General features: G+C 43.1%; 1 protein-coding gene across 1 annotated transcript in view; it reads left to right on the forward strand.

Annotated features, from left to right (window-relative positions):
- The window catches only part of GRID2 (glutamate ionotropic receptor delta type subunit 2), a 1,102,380-nt gene that overhangs the window by 981,646 nt on the left and 97,866 nt on the right, over positions 1 to 22,868 (forward strand). The window contains exon 14 of the mRNA XM_075066158.1: positions 10,855 to 11,021. Coding sequence (XP_074922259.1) covers positions 10,855 to 11,021 — 167 coding nt within the window. The remainder of the gene's footprint in view (positions 1 to 10,854; positions 11,022 to 22,868) is intronic.

The raw sequence follows: 22,868 nt of genomic DNA on the forward strand, positions 1-22,868 counted from the left end.
TCCCTTACAACACTAACACAAATGCTGATTATGTATGATGTAGAAAGAAGGGATACAGTTTGTAGCACTCAGACTTTATATCTAGATTGACTAGAAAGCCAGGATTGCTGCTGACTGATAACACACTTCCTCTATACAAATTGTTTTCTCAGCCTCCCAGGTGCTGCATGATAGAGTGTGAACTGCATTCAGATTTGCCATCATTCTGAAACGGCATTATCTCCTCATGAAATTACAGTATAACTATGTGGAAATGTAGAATTCAGGAATACAAATCTGCTATGAGTGATACTACAAAGATCTTGTCCTTTTCCCTTGAGGTTTTGCCTTTATTTAGTCCCTATAATTGATTGTCATTCCTTAGCTTTTTGTCATGATGTGGAGCTGGGGGGTTTGAAGTTTATCATGTGTCTCAAAGTGGAGAATTTGCAACATGCCTGTTGGAAAGCTAGAGAATCTACACTCATCTCAGTGATGAGGCGACAGGGCTTTTAATTATCATTTTGTTCTAGAATCCACTTCCTTCTTCATTCGTTGTGCCAGCCCCACCTCCTCAACTTTCCATATAATGGGTACAAAGACACATAGCATATAATTGGCATTGCAGATGCAGTACACTGTACTGTCAGAACTCTGTTCTCAGATTTAGATCTCATCTTCATTTTTCTTATTTTTCCTATGTTTAAAATCTCTGCATATTGAGAGAGGAAAATACCCACGAAGATATACTGTGTAAATCTGAGAAGATAATTTTGCCCTTATGCTAGGAAGCACACACTAAAAAGGGAACCAAATTCATCTACTCCTGCCAGACAACTTTACAAGCAGTTGACACTCTCTTAGGGAATGCACTCCTCATTACCAGACAGATAACTGTAACTTAGAGAGAGTTTAAACTGAGCAAAATTAAATGAATAACAATAATTGGGGAGTTGAAAAGATTGATTTAGGAGAAAAGATTAGAGAGAGCTACACTAACTATATCTAACTTGGCTAAATGACAAGCAAGATGGTGGACACATGATTACAACCTATAATATTTGAAAGATTTCAGCCCCAAAGAGGTAGAAAGATCATTTAGAGTGGCACAAAGAGAAATCACTAGAAGTGATAAAATAAAAATGAAAATAGTGGAAGACTGAAGAAGGAAAAAATAAAATATTAATGCTAAATATTAATATTAATGCTAAATATCAAGAAAAAATTTCTCATAGACCTACTCGACTAAGGAATAGTCTCCTAAAGGAAGTGGGGAAAGCTCTATTTTTTTGGGACAAATAATGCAACAAAATGTACTGTGCTGTATGGAACAATATTGTACTGGTAGGTAGACAGATGACTTCATATGTCTCCTCAATGACTCACTTCTGTGTCCCATAAAGAGTGGTGTCCACTGCATGTACAGCCTGCGATACTCCCAGACTCTAGACACGAATCATGAAGTCTCTGCTGGAACCCAAATTTTAATTGTGACAAGTTTTGCCAGTGGCTGAGAGTTTGGCTTGGTCCAGGATTTTGCAATTTATTTGCATCTGTTCACTTGATCATGCTTTTTATTGACTAGAAATGTTTTTGCACTCTTTATATTTTCTCTTTTTTACTATGAATGGCTTTGACAGCAAGGGACCTAAACAGGAACCTTTTTGAAGTAACTGAGTGGGGATTTAGCCTGCTTATAAACACACACTCTCTTCCCTTCAGTGTGACTCTTCAAGGGTAGATTAAGACAAAACAGGGCATGGCCTACCAAAACTTTGCCTCCAACTACCATCCCCCACCTGTCAAAATAGTTTGCCCTCTGAACAGACTCTCTTCCTCCTAACTCAGCCACCTCTCCTTAATTTTCCTGTTGCTAAAAATCCATCCCAATCCTCTCCAGGAATCATACACACACCTTGCCTCTTCACTTTCCCTCTCCTGGACTTCTGTTCCTCACTTCTATTTCCCTCACTCATGATCTCCTTCTGAGACTGCCTCATGATTCTTCAGTCTTGCGTATTGTATTTGTCTGCCTTCCAGACTGGAGTGTGCTACTCCCACAGAGCCTCACTGCTGAAGAGAATCTTGTCTGTCTTTCTTGCTCATATTATGCCTTTAAGTACATTGGGAGCAGGCTGAACTAGCCCACCACAAGAAGAGCTTTGGGGTGGATTGTACCGACAGCTCCCAGGCTCAGAGGGAGCCTGCAAGCTACAGTATCCTTTAGGCTATAACTTCATCTTTTCCCAACTGCTCCCTGGCCCCCTTGAGACGATTTGCAACCCCAGTGGAGTTCAGAGAAGGAAATTCCTTCATATCCCCAAACCCCAGGTCATGAAGGGTGTGAAAGAGAGTTCCTTGCACCCTGTCCTCCTCCCCCTATCCTTGTGTATTCATACGAAGCTCCATGGACAATCTGGTTCCCTCTCTGCTCCAAAATCTTAGTTGTTGGAAAGAAGAAAATTCCTCCAGCTCTACAGCATTAAACAAAAATTGTTCCTCTCCAGCCCTTGTGTGTTTAGGCCAGAGGAGATTGATTATGCATGTGAAAGAAGAGCCCCTTGTATACTACATCTCTCAAACAAAAATCTATCATGGCATGCTTCAGTAGTTTTTAACTGTAAACAGTCTTTACAAATATTATCCATATTGTCAAGCTCTGATCTAAATGATGTAATGACAAGGTGTAATTTAATATGCTGATTTAGGTTTTAATCTTCTTTTGGGCTGCCTAGCCCCAGATGGCCTCTTTAATGTTCTGTTTACTTTTTACTTAGCTATTATTTATTACCGTTGTCTCTGTATGTCTAGTGAATTCATCTCAATTTTACAATGTGATTGCCTAGTATGATATAGAAGTGCAGAATGGAACCAGGGAGAGGAGTCAGGAGAAAAGTATCATGACTTCTTCGAGCCCCTGGAGAGACCAATGGGATAGCAAGTTAGTGAAGAATCTAGTAGAGCTGACGGGAAAATTTTTGACATTTTACATTGGGGGAAAAAGCAAATTTGTCGAATTGAAAGTCTTTCTGGAAAAGGGTCGTTCCTAATAATTTTCCCATTTCAAAACAATTTTGAAGAGTTTCAAAATTATTTAAATGACGTATTTTCACATTTTCAAAATAAAAAAAATGTTTTTGGGTCAAAATGACTTTCCATTTAATAATGTAAGCTAATTATTAAAGAAAGATTTTGACTTTTCATCCTGATTTGAATTGAGGATATTTTTCAAAATCTCAAATTCTCACAAGATAGGAAAACCATTTCCTACCAGGCTCTAGGATCTCATCTGGCCGTCTCATTGCTGGATCAGTTATTTAAAACAACTGCTGGACTTGCAGTTTTGGTGGTGGTATCATCACTGGAAGGTGACAGGGAGGGAGATGGCGGATGTGAACAATCAGAGAAAAGGCAACAAACCCAAACTCCACAAGAGAAATAGGGGGCACAAGAACAGTCGCTGATAAGGTTTTTACCCCAGTGTTCAAATGTGCTTTAGCATTTCTTGAACCTGAACAATTCCAATGGTAACTCATGAAAGAGTTTATGCTAGGGAAGTACTTTTGCAGCTTATAGGCGGCAGCAATTAGAGGGTAAAAGAATCACATGCACTTTAGAGATGACAGGTCTGTACTTTGTTTTGTATTTAACCACTCATGGAGAACATAATCACATACATTTGAGCAAGTCTGACATTCCATCCAGTTGAGGAAAGTGGTGCACCTATACATTGCAGGGGGACAAATCTGGGATTACACAAATTATATCCTGAGAGTATGCATGAGACTGAGGAGAATATGTGGGAAAGGAAAAGAAAGGCATTAAGCAGAAGTTCCCTGCATGGTAAAAAGATAGTAAGCAGAAGTTAGTGCCCTGGAGGAATGCAGTGTAATTTTCTTTGGATGCAGTACCTCCAATGGAGTAGTACAGATGGAACTGCTAGCAGCAGGTATTAAGTTTGGCTGACACTTCCCCTTATAAATTCTTGCTTTCAGTTGTTTATAACTGACACATTTTAACCATTTGGGATGATATTTTCCATGATGTGGTCTGCCTCAGGCTGAATATTTTTGGAAAATTTCAGCCAAAAATGTCAGCTATTTCCAAGAACAAGGTTAGAGAAAAATACATTGTTTTGCCTAAGGTCAAAAATGTTAATGATGTTTGTCATAAATAGAGAGCTAAGGGTTAATGTTTCTTTCACCTGTAAAGGGTTAACAAAGAGAACCAAACACCTGACCAATCAGGAAACCGGATTTTTCAAAGCTGAGGGAGGGAATGTTTTGTGTCTGTGTCTTTTGTCTGGCTCTCAGCTATGAGAGGGGTCTTTTCTATCTTCAAGCTTCTAATCTTCAGTTTCAAAGTTGTAAGTACAAAGGTAGAAAAAACAATAGGCTGTTATTGTTTTTTTGTATTTACATGTGTGTAGTTGCTGGAATGTTTTAAATTGGATATCTTTTTGAATAAGACTGTTTATTCATATTTTCTTTTAAGCAATAGCCCTGTGTATTTGTACCTTAATGCAGAGATCTGTTTTTAGTCTTTTTCTTTTATATAAAAGCTTTCTTTTAAAACCTGTTGGATTCTTTCTTGTTTCCCTTGTTTATCCAGGGAATGGGATAACTCACTAGGACTGGTGGAGGGGAGACGGGAGTGTGGAGAGTAGAATCTCTCTCTGTTTTCCTTGAATCTGTGTGCCTCTGGGAAGGGAGTGATTCAAAGATTTGGATCAGTAATCTCTCAGGGTAGCCGGCGAGGGAGCCTGGGAGGGGTAAAAGAGGGGGGGATGGTTTATTTCCTTGTTTTAAGAATCCAAGGATTTGGGTTCTTGGGTCCCCAGGGAAGGTTTGGGGGACCAGAGTGTACCAGGCACGGAATTCCTGGTTGGTGGCAGCTATCAGATCTAAGCTGGTAATTAAGCTTAGAGGTTTCATGCAGGCACCCAGATTTTTTGGACGCTAAGGTCCAGATTTGGGAATTATGCTTATGATATGAGTGGCAGCGAAGTGGGAAAGATAAGAATCCAGAAGCCAGTAGGAATATTGTTTTTCTTTTTCTCTGCTAGGGGCTTTAGCAGAGAGAAGGATTTGCTTTTAAAAGTAGCCAGAGAGAATTTTTTTTTTCTGCTGCTTAGGTGGCTTGCATATTAAGCACAGGAACTTAAGGTGACAAAGGTCTATTGTTAAGCAAAATAGAATTCCGATTGGGATCAAGTACCAGCAGTACACCACAGTGCAAATAATGGTTTTCTAGGTTAATTTGCATGTAAAGAGTAGCAAGAAGAAGAACAAGGCACTGTTGCTAGGCACTGTTGCCAGGAGACAACAGAGAGCCAGCAGTTCACAATAACACCAGAGGGCAGAACATGGGTTCAGACAATAAACACAAGAAAGCAGGAACCATGAGTTCCAAGGAAAGCCTGAAACAGGAACGAGACCGGCAACAAGCCATAGACAAAGAAGATGAACAAGGAGATGGATAGAAGTAATTAAGGCGAACTAACCAAAGAAGAGCAGCCACAAGGGAAACAAGACAGAAAATCCAACAGGTTTAAAAAGAAAGCTTTATATAAAAAGAAGAAAAAGACATAAAACATGATCTCTGCTATAAGGTGACAATACACAGGGCTATTTGCTTAAAAAGAAAATATGAATAAACAGTCTTATTCAAAAAGATATCCAATTTAAACATTCCAGCAACTACACACATGTAAATACAAAAAAACAATAACAGCCTATTGTTTGTTCTACACGGTATGTAGCTTACAACTTTGAAACTGAAGATTAGAAGCTTGAAGATAGAAAAAATCCCCTCTCATAGCTGAGAGCCAGACAAAAGACACAGACACAAAAAATTCCCTCCCTCAGCTTTGAAAAATCTGGTTTCCTGATTGGTCCTCTGGTCAGGTGTTTGGTTCTCTTTGTTAACCCTTTACAGGTGAAAGAAACATTAACCCTTAGCTTTCTATTTATGACAATGTTTTCTTTGAAAAGCTGTAGTGCTCCTGTGCTTTGGAGCAGGGACTTCAAAATTTGGTACAGCGGTAACCTTTGTGTCAGGAATGTGTCTTTTGCCATCTCTATGAAAACTTACCCAAATTTGCTAAGTTATAAGCCTTTAAAAAAAATTTAAGTTTGTATATGCTCAGTAGAGACTTGCTAGAGCTTTGCAGACTAAATTCCCTGAAAATTCCATCTGCACTGGGCATATTCCAGCCCAGGGCTGAGCAGGACTTTCCCTGCAGTTTCAGCTCTGAGCTACCGCAGGCCAGGGCCAGGCACCAGAACTAAAAACAGGGAGCCTGTCTCTCCTGTGCTCTCAATGCCTCTGCTGTTTGAGCCAAGCAGCTTGAAGGTAGAAGATGCCTTATACAAAACAGAAGGGGCAAGAGCTGGATGGGGTGGGAGAGTAGATTGGGACAAGGCACTGGTATGGGGAAAGATACTGGACGTGGAGACTGGTGGGGGGAAGGGAAATGGGGTCTGGGAGTTGGAGTGAGGGGAAACTGGGAGTTGGAGACTGACGAGTCAGTGAGACTGAGACCTGGGGTGGGGGAGACTGGGATGGGTTAGGCAAGCAGATTGGGACAGTAAGAGAGCAGAACTGGGTGATTGGGAGTAAGTGGGTGGTAGACTGACATCAGATGAGCAGCTGGGAGAAGACTGGGACTGTCTGGGCAAGGAGACTGGAACTGTGAACCAGTGAGGCAAGAGGAAAGAAGTGTGTGGGGTAGGGTAGACAGATTGACAGAGGAACTGTGAGGTGAGGATGAGGAGATACTGGGATTGGGATGAGGCACCTAAGAAGGAAGATTGGGACTGGGTGGCAGTGAGGATAGTGAACGTAAATGGGGGTGGGGAAGAGAGGCTGGGAGAGGAGCTGGGGCAGGGTATTGGGACTCTCTGGGCAAGGGGATTTGTGGGGAATAAGGAATTAAGGGGTGGGAAGGGGAACTGGTATTGGTTGGGCAAGGAGACTGGGAATGGGAAGAATGGAATAAGAGTAGGGGAGACAGGGACTGGGAAGAAGAGTCCAGAAGGGGAGAGTAGAACATGCTGTGCAAGAGGCTGGAACTGGAATCAGAAGCGTGAGGAGGAGAGATTAGGACTGGCTAGATAAGGAGACTGGAAAAAAGATCCACGAATGGGGAAGAGACAGGACTGGGACAGGACCAGGTTGGAGAGAATGGGACAGAATCAGTCAAGCTTGGGGGCATGAAGATAACAGTAGGTGTCCACTACTGCCGTGGTTCTCAATCTGTTTGGGCTCAGAACCCATTTGGACTGTCGCGACCCAGAGACCTCGGAGAAGCCCATAGACCTGATGAGAGACACCCCCATAGGAGTCTGTCAGAGGGCTGGGAAGGGGGCTCAGAGCTCAGATTCTAAGACCAAATGTGAACAGCTTGGGAACCACTCCCACCCCCCTTAGCAACTGGGGGGAGGGGTAGTGAACCAAGTCACTCCCCCAAACATAGTCCTTTCCTGGGGGACAGAGGGTAAGGAGTGGGAGGGATTTGGGGTGCTGGAGCTGATTTGAGGAGATCAGGGAGCATTGGGTATAGTGCAGAAGCAGACAGTGGTTTGAGCGTTGCTGAGGAACAAACTGAGGGACAGAGGGGTGTGGGAGTGAAGTGGGAGACTGGGGAAAGGATATGGAGGCAGAGAGGTCGGGGACAGGTGGCAAGCTAACTCCTAAAAAAAAAAAAAAAAAAAAAAACACCACACAGACCCCACACATGATCCATAGGGAGCAGAAGGTAAAGGGATGGGGGATTTGGTTTCCTGTGGGATATGAGCGGGGGCTGGGGAAAGGAGTTGGGGGCAGAAGGAGCTGAGGGTTGCCATGGGGGAAGATCTGGGGTGCTGGTGGCCAAGATGGATGGTATGACAGAGGGAGAGTCACACAGCGTTGTGATTGGGGATATGTCAGGGGGCCCAAGCTGGGGGGTAGGACAGGGGGAATGGAAGATGGGGTGTCACTCGGCTGCGGGGCAGAGGATATGTCAGAGAACCAGTACTTACTCAGAAATGTAACACCAATCACTGCCTCCCATCTCCCCTCTTGCGAGGCTGGCTGGGTTCGGCTCCCCGCTTCAGGCATTGACCTAATGGCGGGGCTGGCCAGGCCAAATTTGTCAGAGTGGTATTGGGACTTGGTGCATGGGGTCACAGCACCACTTACTCAGATTTAGCCAAGCTGGCCCCTGCCGTCATGATGTAAGGGTGGCCGGGCCGTATCTGAGTGGCAGTGTGACCCTGTGCATCAGGTCGCAACTCCTGGAGCAGGGAGCTGAGCAAAGCCAGCTCTGTTATCCTTTGACACATTCTGGGGACCCAGTTTTGAGTCATGATCCAAGTGGAGAAACCCTCCATTAGAGCAAAATCCCTTCCAGCCCCTGGAATGGAACCCAACATTTCTGAGTTTCATCATTCTTCTGCTCAGGAAATATCTGTGAATCCCATTGGCAAGTGCATGTCTCCTCTTTCTCTAGCACTAACCCACGTACCAATAATAGGTTACTCCTTTAAGCCAAGTGGCAGGGGCCAGTACAGTGGATCTAAAAGTGCCAACCCTGCTAATGAACCATGTGGGTGTCAATATAATACCGCATGATGGAATTTCTGGGACAGGGTTCAACTGGCTTTTTTAAAAGCCTAGGAGACTACACACAAAAAGAAGGCAACCTTATGTCTGGCATTTCCTAACTTTTGAGTGTTTGACTTTATAATCTTAGTAATGATCTTTCACATCGTTTGTGTGTGTAATTTAATGTAGGATTTACTATACTGGTGGATATGATGTGGGATGTATCCTCTTCTTATAGGAGTAATGCTTGTGTTTAGATACTATGGTCTTCTTTACATCCCAAAATTGTAGCGGTTTAATTTAAATCAGGGTTTGTTTGGGTTTTTTTACCATTTTAATTAAACAGGTGCAACCCCCATTATTTTGGTCTAAATGAGAATAATTTCAGATTAGTTAAATCTTTTCCTAATTTATTTAGGTAAACCAGAATAAACTTGGTATAAACCAAAATATGAATAGCCACGCAGCTCTAAGTTCAGCTGCTGCTATGTTCTTGTGTACGCAGGCACTAGGATCAATTCATGATATGGACCCAGTGGAGGAATGAGACAGAATGTATGTTCCTCTCTAGGTAAAGCTAATTATATTACATGTGCCAATGCCATTTACCGCTTGGACAAGTGGGCCACCTAGTATTAATAGTGCTGCTGCTGTGAGGAGTGATCTGTCCTGGCAGATTAACAAAGATTTTGGATGGCAATTACAATTGCAGATTCAGTCACAATTGTGGCGATTCACATCTACTAGCGCAAGTGCTTCACACAGACAACAGAAGTGCATAAAGTAATGCCGGAAACACCTGGGCTAGTCAATGATACTTCTAAGAGCTCCATCACCCTGGATGATAAAATAATCTTCAGAAAAACATTCATTTAATTGTTTGACTAAAACTCTGAGCAAGAAAGGTATGTTAACTCAGCTGGAATCACTAGTAAAATAGGCTGCATGAACTACCCATGTAAGATTTGCCTACAACCTAGCAGATTTGAGAGCAGGATGGGCAAGGCACATAATTTTTCATTAGTATAACTTAAGGAAGAAATCTTTCCATTAGTGTGGTCTGAGTGGAGCTTTCATTGGAATGGTATTGCGATATGCCAGTCATGGTCAGTCTTGACAATGAAACACACAGCTGCTACTGTGTGTGTTTTGTTTTGTTTTTTATTTTTTTTTAAATGCAGGGGAAATATTTCTGTAGAGCAATGCTTCTCTTTAAAAGAGTCTTGCGTTTCAGGTCACTGAAGCAAATTTTCTATCTGGATACTTATCTGGTTCCAATCACCATAGTCGTTGAGCACCTCACAAATATTAATAAATTTATTCTCATGCTATCCTTCTGAAGCAGGGAATTGCCATTTTACAGATATGGAATAAAGACAGAGAAAAATAGCCAGATTTTCAAAAGTGCTCAGGACCGTGCAGCTCCCTTTGAGCACTTTTGAAAATCTGGCCACTCCATGTTGGTACGTAAATGAGAGTAGTGCTTTTTTGAAAAGCTGTTATCAAGTGACATGTCCAAGGTCATACATGGAATCAGTGGCAGAGCTGAGAATTGATGACAGATCTTCTCCATCTCAATCCATACCTTCACCATAAAATGATCCTTTCACCAGGACCAGAGGGTTGGTAAAAGAGTGAAGGGAGTAAAACAGGCACTACACTGATTCTCATGCACACGTCTACACTGTGTGAATTTAGCACAGGTGAAAGGTGCCCGATTGATAGCCCTGGGAACTGAAGTCCTCCATTTATACACTGAACAGGAAGAGTATTAGCTTATCCCAAATTCTCCACCCACATGCCTCATCCCTGAGGGCAAATTGTTTTCAGTTCACATTCAATTCCTAGTATGCCTGCTGCATCTACAAACAAAAGCATCAACCAGCATCAGCTGTGGCAGTGGTTTTGGGGATATGAACACTTAACTGCTAGAAACTGGACTGAAACCTCAACATTTTTTTAATCACACAGCCTTCAGATGCAGGGACGGCTCCAGGGTTTTTTCTGCCCCAAGCGGTGTGGGGGCGGGGGGTGGGTCGCGATCGGCGGCAGCTCCACCGTGTCGCTTTCTAATTCGGCGGCAGGTTCTTCCCTCTGAGAGGGACCAAGGGACTTGCCGCTGAAGAGCCCAACGTGCCGCCCCTTCCCCTTGGACGCCCCGAGCACCTGCTTGCTGAGCTGGTGCCTGGAGCCAGCCCTGTTCAGATGGTAACAAGTTTTGGTCACAACTGCCTTGTTTTGGAGCTGACAAGCTGCTGCCTTAAGGTCTTCTTCTATTTGCTACAGGTGAAATATGGGAACTACGCCTTTGTGTGGGATGCAGCAGTTCTGGAATACGTGGCCATCAACGATCCAGACTGCTCCTTTTACACAGTTGGGAACACTGTCGCAGACAGGGGATATGGAATTGCACTCCAGCATGGCAGCCCCTACAGAGACGTCTTCTCGCAAAGGTAAGATTCAGGAGAGGGTGGAATAGGGATTAAGCGAAGATATCTCTCAGCTCTGGAACCATTTCTAGTTGCATTTTCTTTGGGAGAAAAACTTCCTGTTATTGCTGCTGTCTATGCCTTGATTTTGTACATATGCATTCACTTGGGAATGTACGTAAAAACAGAAAAATGCCCCACTTTGCAAAAAGAAAGGAATGAAAAAAGACACTGGTGTCACCTGGCCTTACATCATCAAACATATCATTGAAGCAGGTAACTGCCAATTGCATATTCTGGTATTTTATGCTGAAGTTGATAATTTATTCCTCTAGCAGTCTAATTAAAATACTTAGTTTTGCTTTAGTTGCTCTCACCCCTCCTGAGAAACGTCAGAGAGTTGCACTGAACTTTATTGGCAGCAAAAAAAGATTTGTGGAACCTATGTTATGTGGATATCAGGGTCTCACACTGAGTGCTTTTGAGAAGATGTCCCTTCCCCTCAAAAAGTTTCAAGCATTTTCTAAAGAGAGGAAATAGCATAAGAAAGTTCTGAGGTTTTTCCAAAGCTTGCTCAACCTTTTGGAGCTGTAAAAGTGAAATCTCTAGTGAGATTTCTGGTACTTATTGCTTTTGATCAGACCAGAAGTACCAACAGAATTGTCTTTATTGTGCTTTCTCAACGTTCAGTATTAACTCAAAATTGCAGATGCACGTGAAATGGAAAAAAACCCAACAATAATGAACAAAAATACTTTTATAAACCACAGGAAAGCTTTATTTTGTATCTAGTTTGAATTTTGGATGAAGGTCTGAGTGAGTTATATGGTTCCTATTTATTCCAAACCTTTTCTCCCAAATCTATTGCTAAATATTTTCGCTTAAGGCAAGTGACAAAATTTCACACTTGCTTTGTCGGAATTTCTTCTGTGTGGCTGTCTTATTAGATATCCTTCATTATGTCATATGAAGAAGTTTCATTCAGGCTTGTGCCCCTTGTGTTTACTTTCTTTGAATATTCAGACTATTCAAATACTAGCACAAATGTCTGCAGAAAGCAAATGTCAGAGTTATGATATTGAATACTCACAAGACTGAATTTTACATTCTCCTATCCAAGTAATTGTGCCAGAATTGTGCTTATGCATTTGTCATCACAGAGAAAAAAACAACCAGATATAATGCTATGTGACTTATCTGACCAGTTACAGCTAAGCAGCACAGTTTGATCTTTAAATATTTGTATTCACTTAATAGAATATAATATTAAAAAAGATGGTTGTTGAATTATTTCAAGTAATACGTAAATTCAAGGAAATCATTATCTGCTCACAGATATTCTATGAGCAGAAAGGGACTAATATTCAGTGAATATGTTACTGATTGGGAACTATTTGCCTGACTTGTGCTCTGAGATAAACTTTAACAAAAATCTAAAAGTTTACATAAGTGATGAAGTTAAATGTATTGAGTTATATATTTGTGTGTGTGTGTATGTGTGTGTATATATATATATATATTGCTTGCTTATTTTGCATAGTGTATATCAAGTGAACAATGCTAGAGTCCTAGATATTTTCTGCTGTGCATATATGGTGATGTTCACTGAAAGTTGCAATATTTTTGACACACAACTCCCTATATTGTTGTCTATATGTATAATGTTCTCTCTCTCTCTCTCCATAGATATAAAAAAAAAAAAAATTCCCTCTCACTCCTATGGGTGGTAAGTGTCCTCCTCAAACCTCAGGGTCCTCTACCAGAGGCCTGGGCGTTTGAGGGTTTCTGGCGCAGTACCTTACTGTTCCTAGCACTGCACTCTTCGGACAGAGAGCTCTGATGTTGTTCTGGGATCTGTTGGAGCACTCACCCAGCTTTAGGAGCACAGGCCCCGATGTGTCACTATCACTCACTGGGACCAACTTTGGCCTTCACTTTTCCACATGCTCTCTAGTTCCTCTTTCAGGCTCTGGTCTTCTCCCAGCTTCTCATATTCCTTCGTTCCTGATGTTGCGTCACTTGCACTGCTTATATCTATCACCACCACTGTCTTCTGGTCCTTGTCTAATTACCACGATGTCTGGTTGATTGCCAGTACCTGCCTGTCCGTCTGGATCTGGAAGTCCCACAGAATCTTAGCCTGCTATTCTCACACACCTTCTGTGAATCTCCCATCTGTCTGGAGGTCTAGCCCATACGCTGTGCAGATGTTCTGTACACAATACCTAGCCACTTGGTGTGCCGTTCAGTTATGCGTTCCTGCCTACATCTTAATCCTGCCACTATGTGTTGAACTGTCTCTGAGGCTCTCGCACAGTCTGCACCTTGGGTCCTCTCTAGTGTGGTAGACCCTGCTTCAATGATCTGTGCTCAGTGCTGTTCCTGTGCTGCTATGATCACTGCCTCAGTGCTGTCTTTTAGTCCAGCCCTTTCCAACCACTGGTAGGATTTCCCAATGTCAGCCACCTCAGCTATCTGTCGATGGTAATCCATGCAGGGTCTTGTCTTGCTATGGACTTCTTCTGCTTGGTCTTCCTCCCATGTCTGCTGCTGCCTCAGGCATTCTCTCAGCAGCTCATCTTGGGGCCATCTTAACTGACTCCTGATGTTCCAGTGTTCGTCCAGACAGTGGCTATGAGCTCATCAAGCCTGACCGCCTTCTTTCCGGCTGTATACAGTCTCTGGGCGTTGGACTTGGGGTGGAAACCTCCGTGCATTGTGAGGAGCTTCCTGGGTTTTCACATCAGCAGCCTCCCATGTCCTCCTTGGCCAGCTCACTATACCAGCAGGGTATCTGATGACGGCAGGGCGTATCCGTTGATGGCGTGGATCTTGTTCTTCCCACTGAGCTGGCCTCTTCAGGACTTCCTTACTTTGGTGATACTTGGATGTTGCTGTCTTCCTTGCCTCCTCATCGTGGTTCCATGTGACTGTGGACGCAAAGGTACTTGTAGCTGTCTGTATGTCTGCTATGTGGCCTGCTGGTAGTTCCACCCCATCAGTCTTGACTACATTCCCTCTCTTCACTACATCCGGCCACACTTCTCCAGTCTGAATGACATCCCGATATCCTCACTGTGGATCCGGTCAGTGGATTAGCGAGTCGATGTCTCATTCATTCTTAGCATACAGCTTGATGTCATCCATGTAGAGGAGGTGCTGATGGTAGTTCCACTCCTGACCTGTACCCAGTATCCAGTCCTTGTGATTCATCTGCTGAGGGGGTTTAAGCCTATGCAGAACAGCAGCGGGGACAGTGCACACCTTGGTATATACCACACTTGATGGCCACTTGGCAAGCTGCCTTGAGTTGACTTCCAGTGTTGTCTTCCAATAGTCCCATTGAGTTCTTGAGAAGGTCCTTAGTTCCTATTGACTTTGTATAGGGCCAGACATTCATACAGATCCACTGTGTGCATTGAGTCGTAGGCTTTCCTAGTCAATCCAAGGATGTGCTCAGATTGTCTGTCTAGACCTTGCTTGGGCGACTGCTATATCTACGAGCAGCTGGGTGTTTGAGCCTCGGTCGTTGTTTCCCTTGCCCTTTCTGAAGCTGTGCTCATGTACTGGCCCATGTGGTCCTGTAGCTTGGCGGCTATATGCTGATAGGACTTCATGTTGTGGGAGGCAAGGTTATTGGCCGGTATGTGATGGTTTCTGTTCCCTTGCAGGGTCTTTCATGATCCACTGTCCTTCCTTGTGTTAGCCAGTTGGTGGAAGCCTGCGGCATCTAGCAGCTGGTTCATCTGTGCTTCTAGCGTTCATGGCACTGCTGTTAGTTTCTTAGCCAGTAGGTGTGATCATGTCTGGTCCAGGCGCTGTCAGCTCTTTCATGTTCTTGACCCGCTGCTGGATGTCTTCTACTGTGATGGTGACTGGTTTCTGTTCTGGGAGATTGCTGTGCTCTGTTCTCAGGTCCTGCAGCCACTTTGCACTGGTGTGGTGAGTCTTCTCTTTCTCCCATATTGTCTTCCAGTACTGTTCAGTTTCTGCTGCTGGTGGCTCTGCTGTTATTGTGTTGTTGCACTGCAGTTGGGAGTACACCTTGGATGGTTCTTTGGAGAACAGGGCATTTACTTTATATATATATATATAAATGAGTTTTGACAAGCAATTCCCTATAATGTTGTGCATATATAGGAGTTGCTTGTCAAAAATATTGAAGCAGTCAGTGACCGTGACCATGTAAGCTCAGCAGAAAATATCTAGGACTCTCGCATTGTTCGCTCAATATTCACTATGCAAAATAAGCAAGCAAAAATCCTTCCTATAATCTTTCCAAGGAATGTTCCCAGCCATCTAAGCTCTGGAACAGCTACATAGAGAGGGAAGAGTAATGTGATCAGGTGCCATTCAGGGTCTTAAGTGATCTTGTTCTGAGCATTAGCCACATGAGTTTGATTTTAAGAAATGGAAACAGAGAGAAGCTGGAGACCAAGGATGAAATCCTGATCCCACTGAAGTCACTAGGAATTTTGCCCAGTCCTGTACATGAAGGTTTGATATCTTCAGTTCAAGACTGATATATATGTGCAAAATAGTAGTAGTATTTTCATTTTATTAATAGTAACTATAATTTTGTTTCTGATACAATAATAGCTTCTGCAAGCAGGGATATACTTGCAAGGCATATTAGACATGATCACCACTAGAGTTAAGAAAAAAAATCCCCGCCCCCCGCCCCATGGTACAGTATTGAACAAATAGGGAGGTTTGGTTATGCCTTCATCTGAAGCATTGACATTTACTGTGCAAGTCTGACAGTTCTAAGTAAAGTACAGTTTTATTTTGTCTCAGAATTGCAGCATTTCAGTATATTATTTTGAAGGCATAAGTAAGGAGAAAAAAGCATTAAAACTTGCACTTACCTAGCACCTTTTATCTGAGGATCTTTGAAGCACTGTATAAATAATAGCATTCCTCTGAGAAAAGACAGGACATTTCCCCTTAACACATGGGTAAAGTCGGACACGGAGAGTTAAGTGACTTTCCTAAGGTCACAATTTGTCAGTGGCAGAATCAGGAATATAGAACCCAGCTTTCTTGATTTTCAGTCCTCTGCTCTAATACTCTAACACAGCATGGAAGAGTAGGTGGATGGATAATTTATGAGATCTCTAGAGTCTGTGGAGTCTGAACTGGTATTATGCAATTTTAGCACTAATGAGCAAAGAACTGATTATATCATCAGGACTGATGACTGACCAGAACGGACATGACCCCATGCACCTAGGTGGGCCAGAATGTGCCTGTCAGGGCAGTGCTGGTGAACAATTTAGAGAGTTAGATTATTAGCACCTATGTGATCTTCCTTTTTAAAGAACTTTCTGTTTCTTTCTTATGAGCAGGACCGGCTCCAGGCACCAGCTGACCAAGCATATGATTGGGGCGGCACCTTGGGGCAGGGCGGCGCTTGGGGTTTTTTTTTGTTTTTTGTTTTTTTAGTTCGCTGGGGCAGTGCTGGAGGATTTTTTTTTTTTTGGTTTGTTTCAGCAGCATGGCGCTGGGGGGGGCGGAGGCTGGCACGGAGCTTGGAGGGGGCGGGGGCGCAGTGCTTTGAGGGGGCGGTGCTTCGGGCAGCGTGGCACTTGGGGGGAGAGCTTCAGGCGGCATGGTGCTCGGGTGGGCAGGGGCTGGCGCAGCGCTGGGAGGGGAGGTGGGGCTTGGCGCAGTGTGGTGCTCTGAGGGGGCGGGGTTTCGGGCAGCGTGGCGCTCAGGATGTGGGGTTTCAGTGGTGTAGCGCTCGCGGGGTGGGAGTGCGGTCGGGTATCGGCCTTCTTTTTTGCTTGGAGCGGCAAAAAATTTAGAGTTGGCCCTGGTTATGAGATTCTGTGAGAGGGAAGCTGGTCCTCTACGGGTCAAGGGCTCAGCCTACCTCTGACAGGCTCCACAAGTGGGAATAAGGCAGCTCAGGTTCACCTCTGAGTAGTTAACTCACTGAGTAACTGGGAGCCATTTAATTAGGCAGGGAAGGTCCTGAGCATGACTAAAACCTAATTATGTGTGAGGGTGAACTCCTGAGGAGAAAGGAAGCTGCCAGAGAGATTGCAGAGAGAGAGAAGACTCCTCCAGCAGATAGGAGAAGCTGTCAGAGAAGCCACCACTTGAAAGAGGGAGAAGCAGGGTAGGGGAAGCCTACAGAAGAGGAGAGGTAGGAAGTAGCTCAGAAAGCAGCATGAGACTGAGAAGGATTGGTTCTGACTGTTCCAAACAAGGGCCCTGAGCTGAAACCCAGTGGAGTGGGGGGGGCTGGGTCCCCATGCCTATTCTCACCAAAACTCTGGAGACAAATTATTTCAACCCAGGAGTCCTAGGGTTCTCTAGCTTCCTGAAGGGGGCAGAGGTGATTACTAACCTCACCAGAAAGCTGGGTCACAACAGGGACTTGACAAACACAGAATTGAAAGTCACAGCATAAAGGGGACAGAGTAAAGTGGTGTATTTCCCCATCCTGCCACAAGGGATCACTAACAGGCAGAGGACCCATATTAGACCTTCTTATATTCCATTGTTAATTATCTCTATCAATTTAAATTTAAGCATTTGAACCTGAACAGTACTTAAGAAACAGACACCATGAAGAGAGAGCTTGCTTATATGGCTGGTTTTTCAAAGGTCTCTTAGTACTGTTTATCATGACTACTATCATGAGGATTTTACAAATCACCCTTGCTTCTCTTTCTAATGGGAAGGATGAATAATCATCAGTTGCAGCAATCTATATTCTAGACAGAAGGAAATAAATTTTGCTGGAGTGGAATTAGCAAATGTTCATATGACTATTTCAAATTCCTTAATGTTATAGGGGTATCCATTTGAAATGTACTGGTATTTCCTGCTCTCTCCTGGGCTAGTCGTATTTATGTGAAAATGCAGATCTCTGCATTTGTGAAATATCCAAATTCTGTATAGCGCCATGAGCTGAACGGTGTTGAATTCCTAGGTCTTGCAAGATGACCAAAAATAACAATAATAATAATAAAAATCCTTGATCTCAACCCAGGGAGCGTGAACAGCTTTTCAGAACAGGAAACATCGAGCATAGGGGAGTCCCCATAACAAGGGAGAACAATGGTTTGATTGAGACCAAAAGACTCTTGGGACAGCCCCCAACTAAGAACACAGTGACACTATAAGGTGACAATGGAACTGCTGTGTGGACACATTCATATCAGGTTAAGGCTTGGTCTACACATACAGATGCAGCAGCTTAACTAACGATGTGACTTTTAAGTTGATTTAGTTAAATAGGTGCAAAATTCTATGTGGATGTACTTAACGTCCATTTATTTTATTGTTCATAAATTTACAGGCACAAGATAACCTCATGTAATAAGTTTTAAACTGATATGTGTGTCCACACAGAAGTTTGCCCTAATTTAACTAAATCAGTTTAAAATAACACCATTGCAAGTTTGTGCATAGACAAGGACTAGCAGAGGATACAGTAATTAAACACACATTCTGAAACCTTCATATCAATAGCCTCTCTAACTACTTTTTTTTTTTAACTAACAGGTTTTAAAAAAGCAAGAGTAAAACAAAATATTAGATATTATTTTGAAATTCTGCAGATTTAAGCATTTGGGGCTGAAAAAATCTTTTGGCTTTCAGCACAGTGTAGAAATTGCAAACAGTAAATAAGGAAAGTAATTCTGCTCTAAGTGGAATATCAAAATGTCTTCAAATAAGCATTTTTGTGGTATTATTTATTAAAATAAAAGGCTAAAAACTGGACACTTTAGAAAAAGAAACAACTAGTCTTTTAATCTATGTATAAACTTTTTGTTATAAGCTGAAACAAAAATATGAACAGTAAGGATTCTAAAAATTTAATGAGACTGTTTTTTAGCTGTATTCCCATATGAAGGGAACCACTCAGGGTCTCAGATAGACATTGTGACCACTGTCTGTATAATTGTATCTCTGAAACCAGTTGCTTCCACTCCATCTAGAATTCAGATACAATGTAAATGTATCAAAATAATAGTGAAATCTTTCTAGGAAAGATTTGAATAATGGACCTTGTAACTTGTCTCAATGACTTCATAATCACTTGGCAGATTTTTACAAATACACCTGTCCATGCCATTAGACAACAAATCAATGTGCTCAGGTAAGTCAGAATACCTTTTTTTTCTTTTCTTTTTTTTGCCATTAATAGATTACTTTCTATCCACCAGCAGCCCTATGGGCAACACAATAGAGGTTTGTTTGTTTTTTAATGTAATGACAGAGGCTTTAATATTGTGAACTACTGAATGCTACAGGAAAAATTCCAAGAGGATGTGTCCCTTGGTTCAGTAGGAACTGTGTGCTGACATGCAATGTGACACCTATTAAGAACTCTCTTCAATCCTGAGCCTTAAATCCTCCATTGCGCTCCTGGGAGGTATAAAAATAGTTGTAAATTCTATCAGGATATGTCATAGAAGTCTATATTTCCCATGGCGCTACAGCAGTTGTTCAGTTCTGAGCATGTGGTGTCTATTGTAGGTCAAGAATAAGGCAACAGCTAAACGATCTGTTCTCATTCACATCTCCACTTTTCCTATTACACTCGGATTTTTCAGTTCTGTGTTAGGATCCAAACCATAGATGTTGTTAGAGAGAGAAAAGGTAAATTTTTTTGTAAGTTTCAGAGGCCAGTGGTCTGATTTTCACTGAGGTAACTGGGAGCTGTCACTGCTCAATGCCTCTGAAAATCAAGTGTTAGATGGCTTTCCCTTCACCCCGACCCCCAGTTCTTGTCATGCAGCCAGAAAGCAGACAAGTCCGAAATGCAGGCAATGCAATGTTTATTAGGGTTAGTTCCAAACAAGCATATCCATAGCTCTACACGATGGCAAAGACTATTTCCCAGTGATCTGTTCCCAGCTCTGACACCGCAGAGCGTTGCCTCTGTCCACATTTCCATCTCCTCCTCCTTAGCAGACCCAAATATACCTGTAGTGCATGCCCCAGTCACACCCCTTATGTTCCATTTTGGAGGGTCATGAGTCTGGGGTCTTCGTCCCACCTCTTTTGTATTCCATGGGAGGGGTAGGGGGTGAGGTTGTGCTCTGGCCAAGGCCAGGCTTTTCTTTGGCTTTTAATGTTTTTCTGCCTTTTCCCCCATCCCCCTGCTAACTGGTTGCTTGACCTTGGCTTGAGAGAAGAGCCAGGCAGCCTTCCAGTCTATGCTCATATATTATACTCACACCATACCCTGTAACACTTTAGCTGTGCTCTGTTTATTATCTCTTTCTCATTTTACTAACAAACCCATCTGGCTGGGCAGAAGCAGCACAGTCTTGTTATTGTTTGTTCTTCAGACATATTAGTAAGGATTTAAGAGTATCAAAAGTCAAACCCAAAATTCTATCTCAGGCTGACAAACAAGGCTATATACTAACATCAAGCCACAACTGTGTTCCTATTTGTTTAAGCAACTTTACTTTGAGATGAAGGGAAACAATGTAAGAACAAAGGTAAAGTCACCCTCAGAAAGCACAGTGTGTCACTCCTCTGTAGCATGCAGGGTCAGCTGTGCCTTGCAGAATGGCAACTGCCTCAGCAAACGTCTGGGTACTTAAAGTTGTACACACAGAAAACAAGATCATAACAATTGCATGTATTATACTCATGACTTCAGAGGAGAAGTTCTTGGCACACGGAGCTTCAGTATTGCTACTTTGGAAAACTACCATACAGCTTACCAGAAATGATGAAAAGTCATGATGAATTAATGGCTCAGAAGGTAAATACTGTTCCCTTTTGTTTACAGTTATAAACAAAAGAAATAGAGCCTGGTAGTGATACTTCTGGTGCCAGCTTCAAAGCTTTGCTTCATGTACCTCATTCATCATGCTTTCTAGAATCCAAATTTCAGATGCATAGGAGAGAACCAGGCTTGTATGTGCAGCATACTTCCTAACACGTCTGGTGTAGCTTTTGGCTGTGCTCACAGCAGCTGGTTCTCTCTTCTGTCATTTTTATCACTTCAGTAAACCCACAGGTCTCAGAAAGTCTCTGTCCTGTCATGGGTAGAGATGTGTTATATAGGAAGCCTTTAAAGTAAATTCCAGTTAAAGTCTCCACCTCTGAAAATGTCACCCTCTCTCCATGCTGCTCCAGCAGACCTCTGACCCTAGATGAAAAGGAGGGTTGCTATATTCTGTATACCTAGTCTCTGTGTCAGTGGATCTAGCCCAGTGGCCCAGGACCAAAAGTAGAACTATGAGAAGAGCTTATAGTCTCATCCCAATAAAATTCCTTACCAGCAAGAAACTATCATTGTGCCCTTTATAGCCCCACCACAAGCAATCCATCCTCCTCGTGCCACCTCTCCACATAAGTGTCTTCCTTCTCTTCCTTACAGAGAACCTCTGACCCGCAAGTTTACAGTACAGCCTTATAAGTTAAACCAATACTCCCCACAGTAGCGTATCACCAAAAATAATAATCTCCCCATAATAATAATAATTATGAAGACAGACCCTCACTATCCTAGGGAAGATTTGTCTCACCACATTCCACCCCACTGCATGACCACGGCGGAATGCCCCAGGGAGTTCTACACTGTCTAGAAAGGAGTTGCCTGGCTTATCTGTCTGCACCTCCCCTGCTGCGTGCAGCTGGTGATGGTGGTACAGCAAAGCATGCTTTTCTTACAGTTGCCCTGAAGGGGTTAAATTAGGCTAGGAAGGGGGCCAGTTAACAAGACAGGCCACAGCTGAGGAGTATCAGGTGGCTTCAGTAATCCCGTGCCTGAATAATGAGGAAGCCCAGCTGAGGAGGAAGGGACTAGGCTGGGTATATAAAGACTGGAAGTTGATAGTAGAGAGGGGGTTGCAAGGAAGTAGTCAGCAGCTACTCCCTGAGTGATGGGAGGTGTGTTTGGGGGTTACAGAGCAAAGGTAACTCCCTTAGAGGAGGAAGTTTTGGGGCTGGCAAACCTGCAGAAGTGGAAAGTTAGGAAAGGCTCAGGGAAGAGGCAGTAAAATCCAGAATGGAATAGACCTTGGCTGCTGATGAGGGTCTCTGAGCTGGAACCTGAATTAGAGGGTGGGCCCAGGTTCCTCTACTAGCCACATGGGAAGTGGACCAGCTGGGCAGTGGATGGGAAGAGGGCCTGAGCCCATTTGTAAGAAGAGACTTTACTACCATGGAAAGGAGGACACATGACTTAGCCAGGGGCTAAGCCATGAACGCAGGACATCTTGCCTTGCTGAGAGCCAGGAAGAGAAGGCAGAACTTGTGGTGAGAGGTGGAAAGGAGGTTGTGGACCTGGAATCGGCTAATCCACAGAATGACCAGGAGGAGGTGCTCTAGTGGTGAGCAGATTCCCTGACAAGGGGTTAGAAAACTAACTGTATTGGTTCTGCCTACACTGTCCCCTGTTGGATGGTACTGGTGCTTGTGGGGCTTAAGTTAGATATATAATAAAGGTTGAAATAAATTGAACCACAAATAGAGACACGGCTAAAAGTCTAAGGCAGCTTTTTGCTTTATTATTAATTGGTGGAGGAGAGGTTAAAAGATCCTAATGCAGCTGAGCTGCAGATGGCACATCATGAGACAGTCTTTGCGAAAGGCACTGGAGCTTTCTTAATACAGTGTGCCATTTCAAGGAAGCTGGTCACAGATAAATCACAAAACAACTACTCAGTTCAGCATGATTGGCAGTTTTAGTTCAATAGATGCCCCAGGCTAGAATGTCAGAGGGATTCTGCAGGTTGGAACTGAGGTGCAATGCAAGAGCCATGTATGAAAGCTTGTACATCCCCTGCCTACACTGAGCGTGATCGAAGTTATTGTAGTAATCCCTTGTCTTCATGATAGTACTTCATTCAAAGTTATAAAAAGAAAAACTGGTTATACAAATTGAAT

The sequence above is a fragment of the Chelonoidis abingdonii genome, chromosome 5, assembly GCF_003597395.2.
Source record: "Chelonoidis abingdonii isolate Lonesome George chromosome 5, CheloAbing_2.0, whole genome shotgun sequence".
In the NCBI taxonomy this organism is placed as follows: domain Eukaryota; kingdom Metazoa; phylum Chordata; order Testudines; family Testudinidae; genus Chelonoidis; species Chelonoidis abingdonii.